The sequence below is a fragment of the Cucurbita moschata genome, unplaced genomic scaffold (assembly GCF_002738365.1).
Source record: "Cucurbita moschata cultivar Rifu unplaced genomic scaffold, Cmos_1.0 Cmo_Scf00004, whole genome shotgun sequence".
NCBI lineage: Eukaryota > Viridiplantae > Streptophyta > Magnoliopsida > Cucurbitales > Cucurbitaceae > Cucurbita > Cucurbita moschata.
Window position 1 is genome coordinate 5,389,611 of NW_019268520.1, and position 21,313 is coordinate 5,410,923.

Consider the following 21,313-nt stretch of genomic DNA (forward strand, 5'->3'; position numbering starts at 1 on the left):
TCGTCACTAAAATTTACAATTAAGTCCTTAATGATATTATAAAATACAAAATCGCCATCAGAGTAAAATTTAGTTTATTTATTTATATAAAATTTGGGGTAATATTTAAGTGTTAAAAACGTGATAAATTACAGTCTATAAAGACGTAAAATTGAAGGATATAATTGTAATTGGAGACATTATTTTTGAAATTTTTACAAAAAGAAAATGATGAGTGAAATGACGAGATAATTAATTAGTTTGGTATAAAAGCTCCGACGAACAAACTTCTAACGGATCGGCGAGTCTCTCCGAAATCTGGCCGTCCATCTCTCTCTCCCTCTCTCGCTCGTTCGCGTCTCTTTCTCTCTGCTCAAACTTTTCTCTTCTCTCTCATCAACAATATCGCAGAAATCGAGAAACCCGACTGAAAAAGACCTGATACAACAAATAATTCCATTTAATTTAGGGTTTTCCAAATCTCTCTTCTTTTCTTCTCTTCCCCTCCAAATTCTGTTTCCCTCCATAAAAGGTATCCCCGCTTTGGTGTTCCCCTGTGTTTTTTTTTTTTTTTTTTTTAATTATTGTTGACGGGCTATAAGCTTGATTTTTCGATTCGAAGAAAAGTGGGGGAATGTTTTCTGTTATCTGGGTTGTTTTGGCCGCTGAGTTTCTTTAATCTCTCGTTCTCGAATCAGATTTTGTTTGGGGGAAATGGATTTTTCGCGGGAAAATACGAACAGTTTGTGATTTTCAGCTCTTTCTACGCCTTCTTCGGTCATTTTAGCTCTTGTAAGGTATGGAGGTTTCTTACTTTCGCTCGTTTCGTGTTATGGTTTCGTTCTATTTGGTTTTGTGGAAATGATTTTTGAAATGGAGGAGAAAATGGCCCTGAAATGACGTTTTTGTGAACGTTCATTGATTTATCTGTTTGCTGATCTAGGTTGTTGTAGTGGTATGATGATTTCTTATTATTAAGTTCTGACTTCATTTCATTTTCCCAATTAGGTAGTTTTGTTCCCTTTGTTTCTGATATTGGAGGAAGAAGAGCTGTTGTTAGGAGGGGAGAGAATTGTATACAGAAGTCCACAATTCAAGAGAGTGGATTTGAGCACTTCAATGCCGGGTCATTTTTATCTTGTTTGGATTCATCAGTTGTAGAATAGAATCAAATTGTGTTGCAATTTCTATTCGAATTGTTTAGACTTTGAATGCTCATTGGTTTATGGATTCGGAGGCAGTTCCAGCTTCATTGGATTCGGTGAAATACTGTAATTGCCCGTGCAGTTGTTCGTTATCTACTGGGCCATTAGCTACTTGGATTCGATCTGTAAAACGGAAGTATGATGAATTGGATTCAAATAGCCCTTTCACTATTGTTGGGTTGGATAACTTTTCTGTTATACGTGTACAAGTTGAGAATGAATGCAATGCGCTGCGGGAGATGGTTAACAATCAACAACAAGCAATTCAGGACTTGTATACTGAGCTTGAAGAGGAGAGGAATGCTTCTTCATCAGCTGCTAATGAGGCTATGTCAATGATATTGAGGTTGCAAAGGGAGAAGGCGGAGATCCAAATGGAGGCTCGACAATTCAAACGCTTTGCAGAAGAGAAGATTGCACATGATCAACAAGAGCTTGCATCATTTGAGGACTTATTATATAAAAGAGAGCAAGCTATTCAGTCTCTCACTTGCGAGGTACAAGCATATAAACATAGAATGATGAGCTATGGGCTAACGGAAGATGAGGCGGATGGTGAGCGGGGTGAGCAAAGTTGTAGCCAGAATATTGTGGAATATGAGGCTCAGTGTGAAACTCCCATGTATGATTACCCTCCTCTAAGATGCAACTTAAACGAGGCTCAAGGTCCTTTGGACCATGATAATGATATTGCTGATATTGAGAAATATGCCTTCGGTGAAACCCCGCGCAATCGAGATCACGTAATGAATTTGGGAAATAGGATCAGCCAATTGGAGAGAAGTTCTAGCTACAATCATCCGGATGCGGAGTTCTTTGGTGGTACAAAGAACGTTTTAGAGAAGGTGATTGTGGGGCAATCTCCTAGGAGGCCTAGACATTCCAGTAAGTTTTCCAATGATTCAAGTTTCTTCACAGGTATGCCCCAAGTGAATGAATCTCCAAGACATACATCAAGCCTCAAGAAGGAACATGTCTCGCAGAGTGAGGACTACTCTAATTTGAGGAAAATGGATAATGCATCTGAAGTTGGTGATGACACGAGTGATAGAGTTTATACCATTGACTCTATTCACAACGTAGCAACATATAACGGTTCTTACGAGTCCAAGCCAGCAGTTGGCATTTATGAAGACTATATAACGACCCCCAGAGGGTCACTGAATCATGTCGGTTTTGGAGATCCCGAAGTCAAGAAACTTTATTTGAGGCTTCAGGCACTTGAAGCTGACAGAGAATCAATGAGACAAGCACTTATTTCAATGCGAACCGATAAGGCCCAACTGGTGTTACTGAAAGAAATAGCTCAACATCTATATAAGGGGATGTCACCAGAGAGGCAAGTAGTCGTGAAGAAGCCATCCATTCCGGGGAGCTTTTCTTTCATGGCAGTTTTTAAGGTGATTTAGCTGTGTTTATGTTATTCACATGAAGCCCCTTTAGACATTCATACATTTTATGATCTCTCACTGCTTTCACTGAAACTATTCACGAATAGCTTTCTTATCTTATCAATTTCTCCTGTGTGAATGCTTTATACTTCTTTCGGTCCGTTTGTGTTGTGTTTTTTCATTCCGTATTTATCCTTTTCTGGTCATTTGAATCCTGACACGCTTGGTGAATGCTCGCTTGATCATGGATTATGAACGATACGTTTGCTTTATTGGTTTTTTATAGCAACAAACATTACATCTGTCATTGCCTTCTTCTGATGTTTCTTTTGCTCTTACATCATCTAATTATCTTTCACCTTTTATGAATACAGTGGATCGCATCCTTCGTTTTCTGGAGAAGAAAAGCCCGTCGAAGCAAGTAAGTACTTCTTGCCGGTCTAAATAACAGCTAATTTAGGGCAGTTCTTGTTTTTCTTCCTTTATCCTTTAGCTGTTCACTTGAACTCTGTCGACATGTTCCAACTTTTTGTTCATCTGTGCCATTACTGCCATGGAGGTGGACTGGGGAGATAAAGTTAGCTGTTTAATCTGTAGATTTGTAGACAATAGCAACATTGTGGGAAATCTCTAGCTCGTTAGCTTTTCAAGCTGAATTAAGCGAACCCGAATATTCTTACAAAAGATATCATCGTTCTTATGCATTCTATGTCTTCCGACACGGTTATATGTCTGTGATGGTACTGTTTCTACCTCCATTGTTCATCTCTCTTATGGGACTACAGGTACTTGTTTGGTTTGTCAAACGGTGTTGGCTTGCTAATGCTTCTCGAAAAAGGTACACACGCGAGGCAGTGGAGATGTCTTTCTAGCACACAAGTTTAAAACCGCGCACCTGATGTTCATATCCAATCAAACCCGACATCCCGTATATGTGTATGTCAAGTGAATACGATTTCTCTTTTGGTTTTTGTTTTTCTGGATTTGTTGTAGCGGCAGAAAAGGGTAGCGTGCGAGTTGTTCGTTTATTTCGTTGTTTGTGGTTCGATCGTGTTGCTGGTTGATCTGTAAAGCACATATATGATATATAGGAATGCTTTGTTCATAGTGTTTCTACGAATTCTTCTCGAGGAACCTATCATCTGATAGCACTCGCCTGTATATTTCAGATTGAACTTAGTCGAATGCGATGGCTGCCTTCTTTTCAACTTCTCATTTCCAAGATCTTAACTTGTGGTGCCTAGTTTGTTGCATTCTTTACCTTACGCTTGCCCTCTGCACATTAAATCTCTTGTTCTTTCTGCCTTTGAGCTGTGCAAGTGTCCTGTGGCCTATAATTTTTGTTCTTTCATGGTTGTGACAGTCTACGGAGAGGGCCTACCGAATTTATGAGACGCGAAAGTTTCTAGTACGACAACAATATTCATATTCCTTCTTGGGTAGAGATAACGATACGTCTATTTCATCGAAAAAATTTCTAGCGTTGCGGTTCCACACAAGTATTAAATATTTTTCTTTAGAGTAAACGATGTTAGGAACCTCGACTTTCCACAATGCTCTTGGATTTCCTAAATGACTTTGTACCAATAGATATATATCTCTTACTTATAGACTTATAACCAACCCCTTAATTCAAATAAACTTGTAACAATCCTTCCCTCAAACAAACTACACCATAGAGTCTCTTCAGAGACCTATAGAGTCCTTAAACATAGTACACCCTTTGTTTGACATTTGGGTCACTTTTGACTACACTTTCAAGTCCCGGAACTTCTTTGTTCGACATTTGAGAATTTTATTGGCATGACTAAGTTAATGACATGATTCAGTGCACCCTTTGTTCGACACTTGGGTCACTTTTGACTACACTTTCGATTCTCACAATTGACATGACTAAGTTAAGGACATGATTCAGTGCACCCTTTGTTCGACACTTGGGTCACTTTTGACTACACTTTCGATTCTCACAACTTCTTTGTTCGACATTTGAGAATTTTATTGATATGACTAAGTTAAGGACATGATTCCGATACCACGTTACAAATCACGAACCTTCACAATAATATGAAATTGTCCACTTTAAACATAAATTTTCGTAACTTTGGTTTTAGTTTTTTAAAAAATGTCTCAATATAGATACATTTGAAAACTTATAAACACAAAATTAAAGGTTAGAAACACTGCAAGAAATATTTGGATGAATTGGAAAAATAGTTTGTAATTACATTAATTTGGAATTTGCCTTTTTGAAAATTCAAATAAATAATTAAATAAATAAGAGATAGTCCTATACAAAACCGGCTTCAACCTTCGTCGCCAAAACCCCAAACCCCAAACCCTGCTGCAGTGCCGCGAAAATTCTGGCAGCAAAGAGTTCAGTTTCTTCCATTTTGATCAGACCTACGAAAAGCTGCGCAAATGTTAAGCTCAAAATCTTTGCTCTCCCGCGCATTAAAGAGGAAGAAAAGCAAGAAAATTACAGACAGGAAAATTAAGAGCAAAGCTGTTTCTCGAGATCGAAATTCCGATTCTAGAAAGTCTCAAATATGTGAATGCAAAGAAGGCGACGGGGAATTTGGATTCGGCCTCAAATCCTCCGCAACATCTTCCAATCATGGCGTCCAACCATTAGGAAATCTCTATCTCGATTCAGGCACCATTAACACAAGAAATACAGGTCTGGGTAACATGCAAACTTTGACTGACGAGCTTGTTCTTGATGTTTTAGGGTTACTCGATGATACCGATTTAGGGGTTTTGGCTAGTGTGAGCAAATCCTTCTATGTTTTTGCCAATCATGAACCTCTTTGGAGGAATCTTGTGTTGGATAAAGTTAAAGGTGGATTTCTTTATAATAGGACTTGGAAATCTACTTATTTAGCTGCTTTTTATCCTTCATTTGATGATTCTGTTATTGGCATTTCGGGTTTGAGAGTGAGGGATTTCTATTCTGATTATCTTTTTCAGAGTTGGCTCTGTGCTAACCTTGAAATGAAACCTGAGTGGCTTGAAAGAGATAACATTGTTAGAAGAAAAGGGATTTCTGTTGAAGAATTCATATTGAACTTCGAAGAATTAAACAAGCCTGTGCTGTTGGAGGGATGTTTGAATAATTGGGTGGCAAGGGAAAAGTGGAATAGAGATTATTTGATTCAACTGTGTGGTGATGTTAGATTTTCAGTTGGGCCTGTGGATATGAAGCTTGAGGAGTTCTTTTTGTACTCTGATCAGGCTAGAGAGGAGAGACCATTATACCTGTTTGACCCAAATTTTGCAGACAAGGTTCCAAGATTGGGATCAGAGTATGATGTTCCAGAGTACTTCAGAGAAGATTTGTTTGGTGTTTTGGGGAAGGAAAGGCCCGATCATCGATGGATTATAATTGGACCATCGGGATCTGGCTCATCGTTCCACATAGATCCTAATTCAACTTCAGCTTGGAATGCAGTGATTAAGGGATCCAAGAAGTGGGTTTTGTTTCCACCTGATGTTGTTCCGCCTGGAGTACACCCCAGCCCCGACGGTGCTGATGTTGCTTGCCCCGTTTCGATTATTGAATGGTTCATGAACTTTTATTCTGCAACGAAGACGTGGAAAAAGAAGCCTATAGAGTGCATCTGCAAGGCTGGGGAAGTGATCTTTGTGCCAAATGGATGGTGGCATTTGGTGATCAACTTGGAGGAATCCATTGCCATCACACAGAATTATGTCAGCAGGTAAATAAGTCCCTGTATTTTACTTGCACAATAAGTAAATAATTTGCCCCCTGTAGTGGCTAGAACAACCCCGCTGTTCCTGTAATCATGGATAAATCATGAGTGAGAAAGGTCGGAAGGGAGGCTAGAAATGCAAGGAAACAAGGAAACTTAGAACTAATATGAATGATTAAGCATTTCAGTCCTATAGCTGGCATTGTAGGAGGAGGATCCTCTGTAAGTCCTATAGTTATTGCCAAATCATGTCATTTCTTTTGAAGAGTAGCATGCATATGATATACTTAACTTCCGTTTCAAAAGCATATTTTGAAATCATGCACTAATCTTCTCCCTGGTCTCCATATGACATATTTCTATGTTTGTTGTGATAAGTCTGATGGTAAATTATTTTTCAAATGGAATAAGAGATGAGGGTACAAACGGCCCAAACCCACTGCTAGCAGATATTGTCCTCTTTGGGCTTTCCCTTTCGGGCTTCCCTTAAGGTTTTTAAAACGTGTCTGCTAGAGAGACGTTTCCACACCCTTATAAACAATGCTTCATTCTCCTCTCCAACCAATGTGGGATCTCAGAATCCACCCCCCTTCGGGGCCAGCGTCCTTGCTTACACACCGTCTCATGCGGATTGGGGGTTCCCACATCGATTGGAGAAGGGAACGAGTGCAAACGAGGACGATGAGTCTCGAAGGGATGGGTGGATTGTGAGATCCCACATCTGTTGGGGAGGAGAACGAAACATTTTTTATAAGGGGTGGAAACTTCTCCCTCGCGTTTTAAAAACCTTGAGGGAAAACCCCAAAATTGACACTATCTGCTCATGGTAGACTTGGCCGTTACACTTTCGGTAAGTTAGTGTAAGTTAGTATTGAGGGAGATCTTTTAAGTTACTTTGCACCTCTTCATATATTAAGTAAACTTGGGATAGTTTATCTCTATCATTTGCCTAGTTCCATTTCATGCACTGAGATGTTTATATTGATTTCTGATCTGCAGAAGAAATCTGTTGAATGTCTTGGATTTTCTTAAAAGACCAAATGCAAGCATGTTGGTTTCTGGAACAAAAGATCCCGTGAATCTATATGATAAATTTAAAAATGCTATCGATGCTTCTTTCCCTGGAACCATTGATCAGTTGACTCAGAAAGCTGCAGAGAAGGTGGCCGAACAGAAGAAACTTTCCTTCTGGGACTCGGTCGCAGATTCGAACGCTGGCGCTTTCAAGTTCTCTTTCTAGAGACAAAATTCAAGCAGAGAAGCAGCTTGGGAAGCAAAGCTATCAATTCATTTGCTGGAACTTAGTAGGCAGCTTGGAAGAAACATTCTACTATGAGCCTTTTCAACAGTTTTGACTTGTAATGAAGCATTGTTTAAGAATATTATACCCACATAAGGTTGGAGATGAAGGACTAGAAGCTGTAACCGTTGAACTATACTCGTGTTGACATTTAATGTTAATCCATTTAAACTGTTCATTTTATCTTAATGTTAAAAAAAAAAAATGGGGTTGTTGCTGCTTTAGTTATGGATTGTTAAGAAACTCTTTAATTTTAATTTACGTTTTTTCTTCTTTCTTTTTTTGTCAAATTAAAAAGAAAGTCAATTCTTCTAAATAATTTGTTACTGAATTAGTATTCTACTAAAAGCCATCCTCAAAACATTTTCAATTTATTAATATAAAATGAGAAATATTTTGAATGGCCACAAATTGAAAATTAGGTTCCTTAACCTTTCTCCGATGGGTCGAGTCTCTTGCTCTATTGACTTTTTCAAACAATGATAGTTGCAAACAAGTTCCCTTAGACTCTTTTGCCCCTTGAGACGTTTGATCCTCAAGTTCATCATCCTGGTATCGCTGCTCGTTCTCTAATTTCAAGAAAAAAGAGTTTTGACCGTCTCTCCAATAAAAATAGTCTAAGACAAGAATTCAACCTAAAAAACTATAAGTTAAAAAGATTACAAAAAAGATATTAACAAAAAAAAATCTTATTTGATTTTATTCATCAATTTATATAAATAATTTATTTGTTTTAATATAAGACTATATTTTATTTTAGAGGATCTAGCCAATCGAATGCCACTTACTTTTTTTTTTTAATTTTAAAATTAAATTATAACCCTATAAAAACAACACGAAAAAATATATATCTTATTAAATTATAAATTTATCTTCCTTCCATTAAAAAAAAAATCCCTAAAATTTCAAAATTTCAAAATCTAATAGATTATCTAAAATTTTATCATTTAAATATTTCAAATTTAATTGCCAAAAAAACAAAACTAAAATATAGAATCTGCAATTTGATATTCAAATTACAAATTTGGAAACTTAGATCAAGATATTTTCATCAATATATTTTCCTAATCTCTCTTACCTAACGCCTCTATAAAAAAAATTCACATATTATTGTAAATTTTCTAAATCAAACATGGAACTTCCTGACGACGTCATCCTCGATATTCTCAGCCGCTTACCCTTCGACGCCGTCGGAAAAATCCGAGCCCTCTCAAAATCCCACAACCAAGCCACCTACACTTCCTATTTCAAAGCCTTAGCCGCCGGTCACCAACCCCTCCTACTCGGCTTCCTCCTCCAAAGCCTACGAACCACCGCCACCGGGCGTAGGCACGTGCTGTCTTTCGCCACCCCCCGACCCAACTCGCCGCCGTTAGAATTATCCCTGAGCTTCCTCCCCGGCCAGACACCGCAAGTCCTAGCCGTCGCTCCCAACGGCCTCGTCTTATTCCAATCCCGCCACCGGACACGTCACCAGAGACAACTCTACACTATTTGTAAACTCCCCACAAAGCAATGGCAACGCATTCCAATTCCCAAGACGCGGTTTTTTACGTTGAATATTGCCATGTACGTCACGCGTTCGAATCCTCTCCACTTCAAAATCATCCGTTTATGCCGTGATACAACCTTCTCGAAACGACGTCGTTCGTTTTGCTACACCGTTTGCGAGCTTTTTGATTCCGAGTCTTGGCGGTGGAAGCGGCTTGAGGATTTAGTTCATGACAATAGCTTAAGCTTTGTCGAGCCGTTTTGTGTGGCTGTGGTCGTTGGTGGGTTAGCTCATTGGCAATTCTTTGACGAGAAGTCTATACTTGCGTTCGACTTCCTCTCCGAAACTTGGTCGAGTTTCGCCGCGCCGGAGGCTATAACGGTGGAGCAGGAGGCTAGGGAAAGAACCGAGCCGTTCAAGAGCTGGCACACGAAGCTTGTGGAGTACAAAGGGAAGTTGGGGCTAATACGTGAGTTTAGCGAACCGGCGGCGGCGCGGAATGAGCTGTGGGTAATGGAGGATTACAAGGAAAGGGTTTGGACCAAAAAGTGGGAATTTTTGGTGTCGAATCCGACGGCTGTGTATGGATCAGATACTTTGATGGCGATGGAAAATAATGAAAAAGTGAAGTTTTGTAATGTGGAGACAGGTAATTACAGTTACCGACAGTTGGAACCAACCCATTATTACGGTTCTGTGCTTAAGGTTTTTCCTTTCTCGTCGGATTTTGAGCCGTGGGATTATTACCCTCCGCCGCCACGTTCACCCAACCCTCCAACTGTCGCTGAATTGCTTCGCCCGAGTCCTCCCGACAATTCCAAATAACTTTTAGCTTTTTTTTTTTTTTTTTTTTAATATTATGGGATTGTATGTGTATAAATTTTAGTCCAATGATTTTTTTTTTTTGGAATATTAGCTTTTCCTCGTTTGATTAACAACTCTTAAATATTTATTTAAATTTGGTATTAATGATAATTTTGAAAGTTTTGACGAGTTCTTATACTATTATAAAAATAATTTATATATATTTTTTATAATTTTTTTAAATTAAAGTTTGTTATTTTTAAAAATTTTAGAACAATTTTAGAATTTAATATTCTATCTATCTATTTAAAGTAGTAGTGTTATTTTAAAAAAATGTATTGTTAATGAAATTTTAAAAAATTTAAGGATTTTTTTGAAATATTTTTAAAATGTTAAAGAGTATTTTTTAAAATTTAAATATTTATGAAATAGGATTGAGAATGTACTTTTAATTTAAAAAATTTTAAATAAAGTTTTTGAATGAAATGAAAATATAAAATTTAATAGAGCTTGAGTGGTGCACAAGTTTAATAAATGCTATGTATAGGTAAAAAAAAAATTAGAGAATTTTTTTATTTTATTCTAGAAAAAAAAAAGCTTTTTAATGTTATTTTTGGAATATATTTCAAAATTTGAGGATAAAAATGGAAAATTTTCAGAAATTTAAAAATAAAATAAAAAGAAATTGCTGTAGCTTATTCCAAAAATATATCTAAAATATAATCATAGTGAAAAAAAATAAAAAATAAAAAGAATTGGCACATGGAGAACCTTCAACCAAAACCATGCATGCACAAATTATCGATGGAGGTTTCTGAGCGATAATCTCTCCTTCTCGGTTAGCTCGCAGCTTGAACGTTGATCGATCGAGGAGCTTTCATCGCTGAATGATTGACGATGATGATCAATTTCAGAGAATTGAATCAATTCCGCGATCTCCACTTGGTTTCGACCTTTCTCCCTAATTCAACATTTTCCTTTCACTTTCCTTTGTTTTCTTCCATTTTCTTTTCCTCCAAATTCTCCTCTCTTTTTGTTTTCCGTCTTCTTGTTCATGTTTCTTTCTTTTTTTTCTTTTTTTTTTCCTGAAATTCGAATCTGATTGCTGATACGCATTGTTAATTTGTCTCTGTTTATATATACACACATTGATCGAATTTGAAATTTCAGAGGACGACGTTTCGCGTGTTGAATAATCTCATTCATGTTTTAGGATGTTTGTGGTTTCTGATTTCATGTGTTTTGGCTAACCAATCGAGTTTTTGAGATCCTTGAGTCGAAGACATTGGTTGTATGTCTTCGGGGCGATTTGATCTAATTAGGGAGGTTCGGATTGGATGCTCTGATCCTTCATGGGATTGTTAGGGATCGATTCGTATGTTGGAATTAGAGATTGGTAAATTGATGGGGAACATATGTGTAGGACCAAATCTCGGCAACAATGGATTCTTGAAATCTGTTACGGCCGCAGTATGGCCAAGCCGGCCACCGGATGATGGCCTTCCTCCACCCAAGGATGGAACTGACAGCAAAAGTAAGACAAACGGGAGTTCTGATTCATCTAAAAACGCCGATGCTCCCAAGGATTCAGATCCTCAAAGTGATGTTCAAAATACGCCGCCTGAAACGGTGAAAATTGGTAATAATGAGGTGAAAATGCGTACTAATGAATCACACAAAGCAGTGGAACGCGAGATGTCGTCTAGAGTGATTAAAAACGAAACCAGGGCACCGGAGGGTGCAAGATCGAAGAAGACCACTCCTATGAAGAGAGTATCGAGCGCAGGGCTTCAAGCTGATTCGGTATTAGGGCGAAAAACAGATAATATTAAGGATCATTACACATTGGGGCGGAAGCTCGGACAAGGGCAGTTCGGGACAACATTTCTTTGTGTGGAAAAGACATCCGGGAAAGAATTTGCCTGCAAATCTATAGCGAAAAGGAAATTGACCACGAAAGATGATGTGGAGGACGTCCGAAGAGAGATACAGATAATGCATCATTTAGCTGGTCATCCTAATGTGATACAGATTGTGGGGGCTTATGAGGACGCTGTGGCAGTTCATGTTGTAATGGAGCTTTGTGCAGGTGGGGAATTGTTTGATAGGATTATACAGAGGGGCCACTATACCGAGAAAAAAGCGGCTGAATTAGCTAGAACCATAGTCGGTGTTGTCGAAGCATGTCATTCTTTGGGTGTCATGCATCGAGATTTAAAACCAGAAAATTTTCTTTTCATCGGCCAAGAAGAAGAGTCTGCACTTAAGACCATAGATTTTGGGCTCTCCATGTTCTTTAGGCCAGGTAACAATTTAATAACAACTGATTCTTTTAGTTTGATGCAATAGTTTTCCCGAAACCCTCCTCCTCAAGGTTAATTATTTTAGATCTTGCCTGGGTTGGTTTTGTTTGGATGAAATAGTTTGATTTTGCCAGGTTTCACAAAATAATATGCATTTAATTAGTGAAATTTTTTTTCTTATGTATCATGATTTTTTCGTAAAATTTTAATTACTACATATATAGCAAAGCTTTGCATATTTCTGTCAAATTGTTTCAAGGGACACGTTATGTGACATCCCATGTCGGTTGGGGAGGAAAATGAAACACCCTTTATAAGGGTGTGGAAACATCTCCCTACCAGATGCATTTTAGAAACCTTCAAGGGAATCTCAAAAGGGAAAGCCCAAAGAGAACAGTATCTGCTAGCGGTGGGTTTGGGGTGTTACACATTAGGTATTGCTTCTGACGATCAGATAAACTTTCACCGTTAGAAGCATGAATAGGCAAGCTGTGATGGTACAATTACGTTAATTTAAGATTATTCTTCATGAATAATGATGTTCAGGAAGAAATTTTGTTGCAATGAGAGGTTTATTCGTTAACGTTATGTTATTTGTCTCCAATCTGTATCTGATTCCTTTTTAGTCTGACTGGAAATGGTGTCTTCTCAGGTGAAATTTTCACGGATGTGGTTGGTAGCCCTTATTATGTTGCCCCAGAAGTATTGCGGAAGCTTTATGGGCCAGAATGTGATGTATGGAGCGCTGGAGTTATCATATATATTTTACTAAGTGGTGTGCCTCCGTTCTGGGATGGTGAGTTTCTGGATTTTCCAGCCACTAAATAGTGTTTTCATAGGTAACCAACTTTAGATACATAGATTATGTAAATAAAATTCTTGTTGTGTTTGGTGTCCAGAGACGGAGCAAGGAATATTTGAGCAGGTTTTGAAAGGTGACCTTGACTTTGTATCAGAACCGTGGCCTAGTATATCTGGGGATGCAAAAGATTTAGTGCGGAGAATGCTTCTACGAGATCCCAAAAAAAGACTAACAGCCCACGAAGTTCTTTGTAAGTTCAATCTTTGGTGAACGCACTCATAATTGTCTCACCATAGTACCGAAAAGTTTTCACTAATTTCTGAAAATTCAAGTTTAAGATTCTTCCATGTGGATCCTTGATTATTGTAATTTGGTTTCAACAATGGATCTAAAATGATATGGTTTTCATTGTTATTTGTTAGCTGTAACAATTATTCTTACTGGTTTCTTAGTATATCACAATGTCAGTATGTTTAGTTAGCTTTCTAATAGGGCCGTGATTTTGCAGGCCACCCATGGGTGAAAGCTAATGGAGTTGCTCCAGACAAGCCTCTTGATTCAGCTGTTCTTAGTCGTTTGAATCATTTCTCTGCCATGAACAGGCTCAAGAAAATAGCAATTAGAGTGAGTGCTCATCTTCCAACTCTATGATTCATGAGATCCAACGAACTGCCAGATGGCATGGCTTGCAGTGTTGAATGAGCATCTATCAAACACATTTTGTACGAACATAAAAATGCATATTGCGACTTGAATTAATTTTGATGAAGCAACTATGAAAATGTTTCCTTGATGTATAGTTTGTGTTTTCGTTGCTTGATATCTTTTTCCTAAAATTTCATCAACCTGGCTCAAGATCCTTTCTGAAGGTTATTGTTTTGATTATGTTCTCAATTCCGGTGAGGGACTTTGCTCAACCTGTTGTCCATTTGTAGGTTATTGCAGAGAGCCTTTCTGAAGAGGAAATTGCTGGCCTCAAAGAGATGTTTAAGATGATAGACACGGACAATAGTGGCCAAATAACCCTTGAGGAATTGAAGCGTGGTTTGGAAAGAGTGGGCGCTAATCTTAAGGATTCTGAAATTAGTGGGTTAATGCAAGCTGTAAGTGATGCTATATTCTAAAATAGTTGCACATATTAAGAGAAAAATATTTTCGCTACAGAAGCATAACGCATATTTCTTTTATTATATCTACTGAGATAAATTGTTCATGGTACATTCCAACGTCCTGAAAGTCGGTTGTTATCAGTGAACTGAATGTTACTGAATACTCTGATTCATATGGTTTTAAGTATTCTTTCAATTCAATATTTCAGGCGGATGTCGATAATAGTGGTACCATAGAATATGGTGAGTTTGTAGCTGCAATGCTCCATTTAAACAAGGTTCAGAAAGAGGACCATCTCTTTGCTGCCTTCTCATACTTCGACAAAGATGGAAGTGGATACATCACACAGGACGAGCTCCAACAAGCTTGCGAAAAGTTCGGTTTGTCAGACATCCGCTTAGAAGATATTATGCACGAAGTTGACCAGGATAATGTAATTTTTATCCTCTTGATTATCTAGTCTTATTGCCTCCCTTTCTTGCTTGAATGACTATGAAATAGAGAAGGGTTGCCTTCCATTCTTATAACCATGCCTTTGATTTCTTTTCAGGATGGTCGAATAGATTACAGCGAGTTTGTGGCTATGATGCAAGACACTGGTTTTGGTCGGAGGTGAGTGTAAAGCTGCGTGACGATTGGAATTAGGGAAGGCCTTTAGGCTTAACTATTAACATGCCTAATTCTGGTTCCCGACCAAGAAGACGTTTTTATTTATTTTCTGGCCAGTAGGCCCAATACCATTTTCTTTTTTAATAGTTAGAGGTTGAAATTAATGCTGTTTGTAAAGATGACAGGCTTCAGAGGGAGAGTTAGTTTCTTGTTTCTGTTATTGTTTTTCTTGTCCATATCCATTTGTTTTATATTGAGCAATTAATTTGGAATAGATTTCAAGTTTTTTAATTGAAAATGCTGATCATTCTTTAATTCTTGTTCTTTGCTATATGATTATTGGGGGTACTATTTTTTATTATTGTACAAGGACTACTCTGCTCAGTTACTGTTGACTGACTATCTTTGCTGAAGACATGACACTGATAATAGTGGTTTCAACATGTGACTTGAGAATTACAACACTGCCTCATGGAGTATCTTCACGTAAGTTCTTCTCTTTAACTATAAGATATCGTCTGAGATAATGAACATGATTTTCTTCCTTTTTCTTTTCTTTTTTCTTCTTTCTTCTTTTTTTGGGGGTGGGGTGGGGACTAGAATCCTTCCTTGTTTATTGAACATCTGGATGGGTGTAATTGAGAGCTCAAGATATAATGAATACTTTACGTATGTTGGATTACCAGCAGAAACCATTTTTTGTTTCCAACCTCTTATGTGAATTACCATTGAAGGACAAACAGGATATGGAGCAACAATAACAATTCAGTGATTTTGGAAAGGAAGGGATATCGCTTTCTTGTCAGGTTCTATGCTTCTAATGATTCTCATCTTCTCTTAATAGATTGCCTGCGAGCTGTGACTTCCTTTGTGTGAAACCTGGCACCACTGGTTTATTCCTTTAATTTTTATTTTTTATATTAACATCATCTACAGTTTCTTCTATTTGAGAACAGTTATCCATGTTTTTTCTTTTTGTTTTAGTTACCACAACCATCTACTTTCATAAATGCTACACGTCTGCTTTTTAATTGTGAACATGTATTGTTGATATGGCAGAATTCGTATATAAACCTTTTATTCAATTATCAGTGCCCTTGATAAGATGACAACGGGTGACATGCTAACACGACAAGGCGTGTAAAACCTGTATTTGTTTGGTTTTTTTGTTTTGCATCAAGACATATCATTCATCTTGCCCCTGTATTGACTCAAATAATGTACCAGCTATCCATAAAGTTGCATAGCACACTCCTATGAGTTTCGTTTCGTTGTTATTTGTCGTATTACAAGCGTGTACATGCATTGTTTTATTAACTCTAGGTTTCCGGCAATAACCATGTGCCAATAAATGTTAGTACTTCACTGTGGTCAATTTTATGTTTGATAAGCTTTTCTGATTGTGGATGGTCGACAAAAGCTGGTAGAGTTTCTTGCATATGTGGAAGGTTTTCGTAAACGTTAAGCTATATCATTTACTTGCAACAGTTCACAAAGGTACAGTAAGGCTAATTTGCCAAGGATCTGAAAGGTAAAATTCTACCCTGAAATTGAGTTGAAGCTTACAAATTTAGGAGTTCTTCGTTGAAATTGACTGATCTGTTCTTGAGAGATTCTCAAAATTTGTGTAAGTTGTATTATATAATTGAGCTGGCTTATAGTGTGGATTATGCATCTCGTTTATTTTGTTTCAGGTAATTTTGATATCATAATCTCACGCTCTTATCTGGATCTGAATATTAATGGATACTTTTCAGTTTTAAATCCCATGTTTACCTTAATAACCAAGGGCACCTCTCCTTCAGTCATGGCTGGCTGAAGCACATGATTTTTTTGTTGTGGACTAAATAGCACATGATCTCTGACCTAACTATTTTTTTTTCCTTCCTTTTTCTTCTTTCTTTCAATCTTTCTTCTTTTTCACATAACTGGCCTTTTCTTTTTACTTTTCAATAACCTCAATACAGTTAGGTTTTCCCTTCATTTTCAAGCCTCTTTCCAGCGGATGAAACTGGGAGGAGGTAATGAAAAAAGTTGTCCAATCCCCACCAACCACTGTCACCTTCTAACCAGTTACCTTTCTGTTTGTCATTTCAACTCTGCACCATATGAACCATTTTGTTGCTGTTTCTTTCCTCCATATCATCAAAAACTTTCCACATTTAATACACACAGAAGGAAAATGCAGTGTTGTGACCTACACACTTTTAACAAATGCAGAAGGTCCCTGGATTACAAAAAAAAACATCTTTGAATAGTGAATTTTTAAAAATATTGTCTCGCAGGACCACCGATCACCAGCCTTTGGCCGGAGTGGTTTATTGCACAAAAACACCAGGACGCAGGCATTCTTAACTAGAACAACCAGAACACAACCTGAAACAATGCCTATTCTGAATTGTGTGGCCTTGATTTCAAATCTTAGTTTGCTACTAAGCACTGTTTGATTTAAAATGGTTTTAACTTGATGTTGTTTGTTAGAACATCCTTCTCTAATGATCTTGTTTGCAGAGAATTATTCGAAGCTATCTCTTCTTTGGTTGGTGCTTCCAAGTCCACACATGTCATGTGGATGATGATGCCTCTTGGTGGCCTTCATCGCCTTTGGCTTTGCATGTGATAAGTCAAGTAAGTCACCTAAAAGTAGGTTTCTTAACTTTCTAATTCTTTTCCTTTTCTCGTACAATTAATGGCTGGATATTGTTGAATGTTTTAATTATTTTCTCTTGTAGTTATCATTATTATTAATGGATATTTGTAGTATTTATATTGGTCCTTCGCACTTGATCGTCAAATTTTATAGCAATTTTGAATGAGTCCCCATAAAGTTAAAATTTGATTGAATTTTGTCGTATGGTAAAATTTTGTTGGTTAGATCGGAAGAGTAGGTTCAGTTTTATACTTTTTCACAACATTGAGCTTTGGTAGCTTAAGGATGTTGAATACTAATCTTGGTTTAAATCCGTTTGATTTTTTTCTTTAAACTTTTCAAATATCTATTTTGATCCTTCATGTAAATTTTATAAATCAATCATTTTAATCATCAATTTTTATGTCTTCAAAAATTAATATAGTAGTTTTGAATTTATGTACTATCATGTCTTAATGATTTAGTACTAACGTCAAACAAAATTAAAAGTTTAGAGATAAAATTTGAATATGGGAATTTAAAGTAGATTGTCTACCTAAAAATTACTCTATTTACTTCATTTTCCAAACATGACAAAAACTTTAAAAACTTTTTTTTATTTTTTATTTTTGTTGTAATTGAATATAATGAGGTATATGTTTTAAAATACCATGCTTTTAAAATTGCTATTTTAAGTAGGTTAGGTCTTTAAATAAAAACATCAATTATCATTTTAAAAACAAAAACTCAATTTATGCCTTGTAATTATTAGCAAAAACCAATAAAGGAGAAATAAATGTTTTTTTAATTCATTTTTAACTTACTAGAAATTTTCGAAAAAGAAAAAAGAAAAACAATTATGTTGACTTGATAAAATTGCAGTAATTAAACCTAAATACGAAATTTGACAATTGGGCAAACCTTCGAATTGATTGATTGATTGCACTAAAATTGGAGACAAATGTTTTAAAATTCCAATCCCACTACAAACAATTTAGTGCTTTTTAAATAAATTAAATTAAATTAAATCAAATTAAAAATATACCAAAAATAGTCAAATCTTGATAACGAAAGCCAAAAAGATATCGTTTGGCAAAAAAAAAAAAAAAAAAAAACATATTTCCTTTTTTTTTTCAAAAAAGAAGATACGATTAAACGTCCCATCTAAATGCGTGATCTATAAATCCACGTGGAAGGACCACGTTCAAATTCCGTTATTCTTCCGCCACGTGTCGATATTTCCGGTGATGACTGACAGCCAGTCACCCTATTTTAGCTGTCACGTAACAATTCGTTCTTTCTAATCCTGAAACGTGGCAAGAGAATGACGGGTAAGCTGGCTTCCATTTTCTTTTTTCTTTTTTCTTTTTTTTCGAATTTTAAAAGACTTAAAATATATTTTTCTGTACAAGTCAATGCCAAAGATATTTAAAGCTGGGAGTTTTAATAATTGTTTGGAATAAAGTTTTCTTTTCCTTTCTAATTAAAAAAAAATAAAAAATTACTTTACATTAATCAATGCACAATAACCTACTATATAATTAAAAAAATATTTTTATTCTTTACATTAATCAATGGCATAATAACCCACTATATACAAAATTAATTACAACATTTAAATTTTATACTAAATAGATACTATTTATAGACCAAGTTTATTAATTTAATTTATAAAAAATGGAGGGGCCGGTGACAGAGAAGAAGGTCACGTCCGTGTCACGTGGTATTACCTGATGAATAGGGCACCGGCTTTTCTGTTTAGATTTTTCGAACCAAATAATAATAATAAAAAATAAAAAATTACAAAAAATAAATAAATAAATAAAATAATTGATGGGTGGGGTTTTAAATGCGTTTGCTTTGGCATTACCAATCAAAACGACAACTCTGCGCCTTTTCCCACTTGGTACTTTTCATCTCTCAATTCTTGTTTATCCATTTATTATTTTTTTATTTATTAAAATTTATATTTCTATTTCTCACTTTTTATATTTTATTTCTTAAATTTAACTCGCTTATTTTGTCCTTCTTCTTTCTTTTCTTTATAGGGGTAGAATCGTATGTAATTTATACGAGGACCTGTAATTTATACAAGGACCCTTCTCGTCAATGATAATTATTAAATTATATTTAAAATTTAATTATAACATCAGTAATTTCAATAAATTTTGTGTTTATTTTTTAATTTTGAGCTTTATATTACTAAATCTAAAAATATTATTAATAAATATTTTAAAATTTAGTAATTAAATAAAAGGATTAAAAAATATATTTATAATTAAAGGGTGAAACGTGGCAGATTGTGGTGGGTGGAGGATGAGCCATCACTCAACGAAAAGACATCTCTTAGTGCTTACCATTAGCTCTAAAATTTTCCTCTTTTATATTTTACTCTTCACTACCCCCACCATTTTCTTAATATTAAAAAAAAAATTAAATAATAAGTTAAAAAAATTATATTCATTACTTTTTGCATTAATTGTCAAAAGGCTCATAAATATTATATTCGTTTAATTTTGAGATGAACTATTTTCCTTTCGTTTTTTGTTTCTTCTGCTCTATTTGTTATCTTCTTTTTTACTGGTCACTGTCGTCATCTGTTTTTTCCTCTCGGGCATTGTTTTTCTCGATTAGTCAATTAATGAACTTTTAATATTGTGCATTTTTTTAAAAGATAAGGAGCTCGATAAACCGTGAACGGCCAAATTTAAATTTCGCCACCAAGAAATAAAATATTATATTTTAGTTGATTGAATTTAAGTTTGAATGATGGTTACTTTTTACATTAATTATCAAAAGAGTCAAAGTTATATCCCCATTATAACCCAATAAGCATTTATGGCCAAACAAATCCATCAACTCTAAAGATTAATATCTATTATTTATGGTAAATCTCTGTTAATGTTATTTAATTAGTGTAATTATTAATTAATGTTAAGTTAGTAATAACTAAACAATGATATTTACTCACTCAAAGTTCTCTCAATTATTATATATTTTATTTCATTCCCACATTAAAATGAATTTGGCTATAACATACATTTAGTAATTCTTATCCTCATCCTAAGTTTTAAGTCCTACTACGCCTTTCTAATTTTAGATACCCATACGAGTCATTGTTGACTACGTCTCTGCCTTTTGAACACACCATCCATCGCTCCTACTGATTGAATGATTCGGTGAAGTGTCCGAATCGCGGCGACGTGAGTGGTTCACTACCAGTAACGTCGCAAGAAGTTCACTGAACCTTATCATCTAAAGGAAGGAGAAGTCATAACAAGATTTCTGTAGGTGAAAATATGGGACTGATACCTAAACATTAAACGATCCATGAACACGAGTAATTTCGTGCATAGTTTTGATTCTCTCGAATATAAATATTAATTTTTAATTGTACTAGAGTAGAGTTAGGATATAATTTAATCCGTCTGAAATTTGAGATTCTAGAAAAGTTCTAGAGACTTAGATATAATATGAGGCATTAAAGACGGAGAGGATATGTGTTTAATGATGAGTGGATAAGATCTTAATGCCACGACTCATTCCTTGTTTCTAACACAAATTTTAAGCCAGACATCTAATTTCTTAATTAAATTATGAGTTTAGTCTCGTAATTATGATTTTTTTTAAGTGTCTAATAAATCTTTAAATTTGTTTAATATATTTAAATATATTATTAATTTTTAAAATTTTATTAAAAAATATTTATTGGGTGTATATACAAGATATCATAATTCATTAAAAAAAAAAAAAAAAAGTAAACATCAAGTGGATGAAAACAAGCTTCCAAAAGCTTTGTTGAGTTCCTTTGTGGAGAGGTAATGTAAGAAGAAAGAATGGCCTCACATTTGGCCACCAAAAGGGACCTCAAACTCAAACACAATTTTGATTCTTTTCACCTTAAATTCAAATTAATCAATAAACCTTTCCCTTAATCCGTATAAAAAACGCGTTCCATCACGACCACATTCATATATGT

General features: G+C 35.7%; 4 protein-coding genes across 7 annotated transcripts; all 4 read left to right on the forward strand.

Moving 5' to 3' along the window:
- Positions 1-270: 270 nt before the first annotated feature.
- On the forward strand, positions 271-3,790 carry LOC111442153 (myosin-binding protein 7-like). 3 transcript variants are annotated; one of them, XM_023079438.1, is made up of 5 exons: positions 271-511; positions 678-776; positions 988-2,584; positions 2,950-2,996; positions 3,361-3,790. In XM_023079438.1, exons 3-5 carry the CDS (start codon positions 1,205-1,207, stop codon positions 3,458-3,460), a joined length of 1,527 nt encoding a protein of 508 aa, XP_022935206.1. In that variant the 5' UTR covers positions 271-511; positions 678-776; positions 988-1,204; the 3' UTR covers positions 3,461-3,790. The 3 variants fall into 3 exon arrangements, with proteins under 3 accessions (XP_022935206.1, XP_022935205.1, XP_022935207.1); XM_023079437.1 differs by having other exon boundaries at positions 271-776; XM_023079439.1 differs by lacking the exon at positions 678-776.
- Positions 3,791-4,880: 1,090 nt separating this feature from the next.
- On the forward strand, positions 4,881-7,809 carry LOC111442152 (F-box protein At5g06550). Its single transcript, XM_023079436.1, has 2 exons — positions 4,881-6,291; positions 7,285-7,809. Exons 1-2 carry the CDS (start codon positions 4,994-4,996, stop codon positions 7,523-7,525), a joined length of 1,539 nt encoding a protein of 512 aa, XP_022935204.1. The 5' UTR covers positions 4,881-4,993; the 3' UTR covers positions 7,526-7,809.
- A 908-nt stretch (positions 7,810-8,717) lies between these two features.
- LOC111441737 (F-box protein At5g49610-like) lies at positions 8,718-9,902 on the forward strand. The gene has a single exon (XM_023078834.1). It carries the CDS (start codon positions 8,718-8,720, stop codon positions 9,900-9,902), a length of 1,185 nt encoding a protein of 394 aa, XP_022934602.1.
- Positions 9,903-10,636: 734 nt separating this feature from the next.
- LOC111442151 (calcium-dependent protein kinase 20-like) lies at positions 10,637-14,996 on the forward strand. Of its 2 annotated transcripts, none has more exons than XM_023079434.1 (7): positions 10,637-12,186; positions 12,837-12,980; positions 13,084-13,236; positions 13,495-13,610; positions 13,922-14,089; positions 14,305-14,529; positions 14,647-14,996. In XM_023079434.1, exons 1-7 carry the CDS (start codon positions 11,259-11,261, stop codon positions 14,710-14,712), a joined length of 1,800 nt encoding a protein of 599 aa, XP_022935202.1. In that variant the 5' UTR covers positions 10,637-11,258; the 3' UTR covers positions 14,713-14,996. The 2 variants fall into 2 exon arrangements, with proteins under 2 accessions (XP_022935202.1, XP_022935203.1); XM_023079435.1 differs by having other exon boundaries at positions 10,637-10,826.
- Positions 14,997-21,313: the final 6,317 nt, after the last annotated feature.

Bases quoted from the DNA above. Each gene is read 5' to 3' on its own strand.
- LOC111442153 (XM_023079437.1), top strand. From the start codon at position 1,205: ATGGATTCGGAGGCAGTTCCAGCTTCATTGGATTCGGTGAAATACTGT. The intron at 2,585-2,949 runs GTGATTTAGCTG...TTATGAATACAG, and splicing joins CTTTCATGGCAGTTTTTAAG to TGGATCGCATCCTTCGTTTT. The intron at 2,997-3,360 runs GTAAGTACTTCT...ATGGGACTACAG, and splicing joins AGAAAAGCCCGTCGAAGCAA to GTACTTGTTTGGTTTGTCAA.
- LOC111442152 (XM_023079436.1), top strand. From the start codon at position 4,994: ATGTTAAGCTCAAAATCTTTGCTCTCCCGCGCATTAAAGAGGAAGAAA. The intron at 6,292-7,284 runs GTAAATAAGTCC...TCTGATCTGCAG, and splicing joins ACACAGAATTATGTCAGCAG to AAGAAATCTGTTGAATGTCT.
- LOC111441737 (XM_023078834.1), top strand. From the start codon at position 8,718: ATGGAACTTCCTGACGACGTCATCCTCGATATTCTCAGCCGCTTACCC.
- LOC111442151 (XM_023079434.1), top strand. From the start codon at position 11,259: ATGTTGGAATTAGAGATTGGTAAATTGATGGGGAACATATGTGTAGGA. The intron at 12,187-12,836 runs GTAACAATTTAA...GTGTCTTCTCAG, and splicing joins CTCCATGTTCTTTAGGCCAG to GTGAAATTTTCACGGATGTG. The intron at 13,237-13,494 runs GTAAGTTCAATC...GTGATTTTGCAG, and splicing joins AACAGCCCACGAAGTTCTTT to GCCACCCATGGGTGAAAGCT.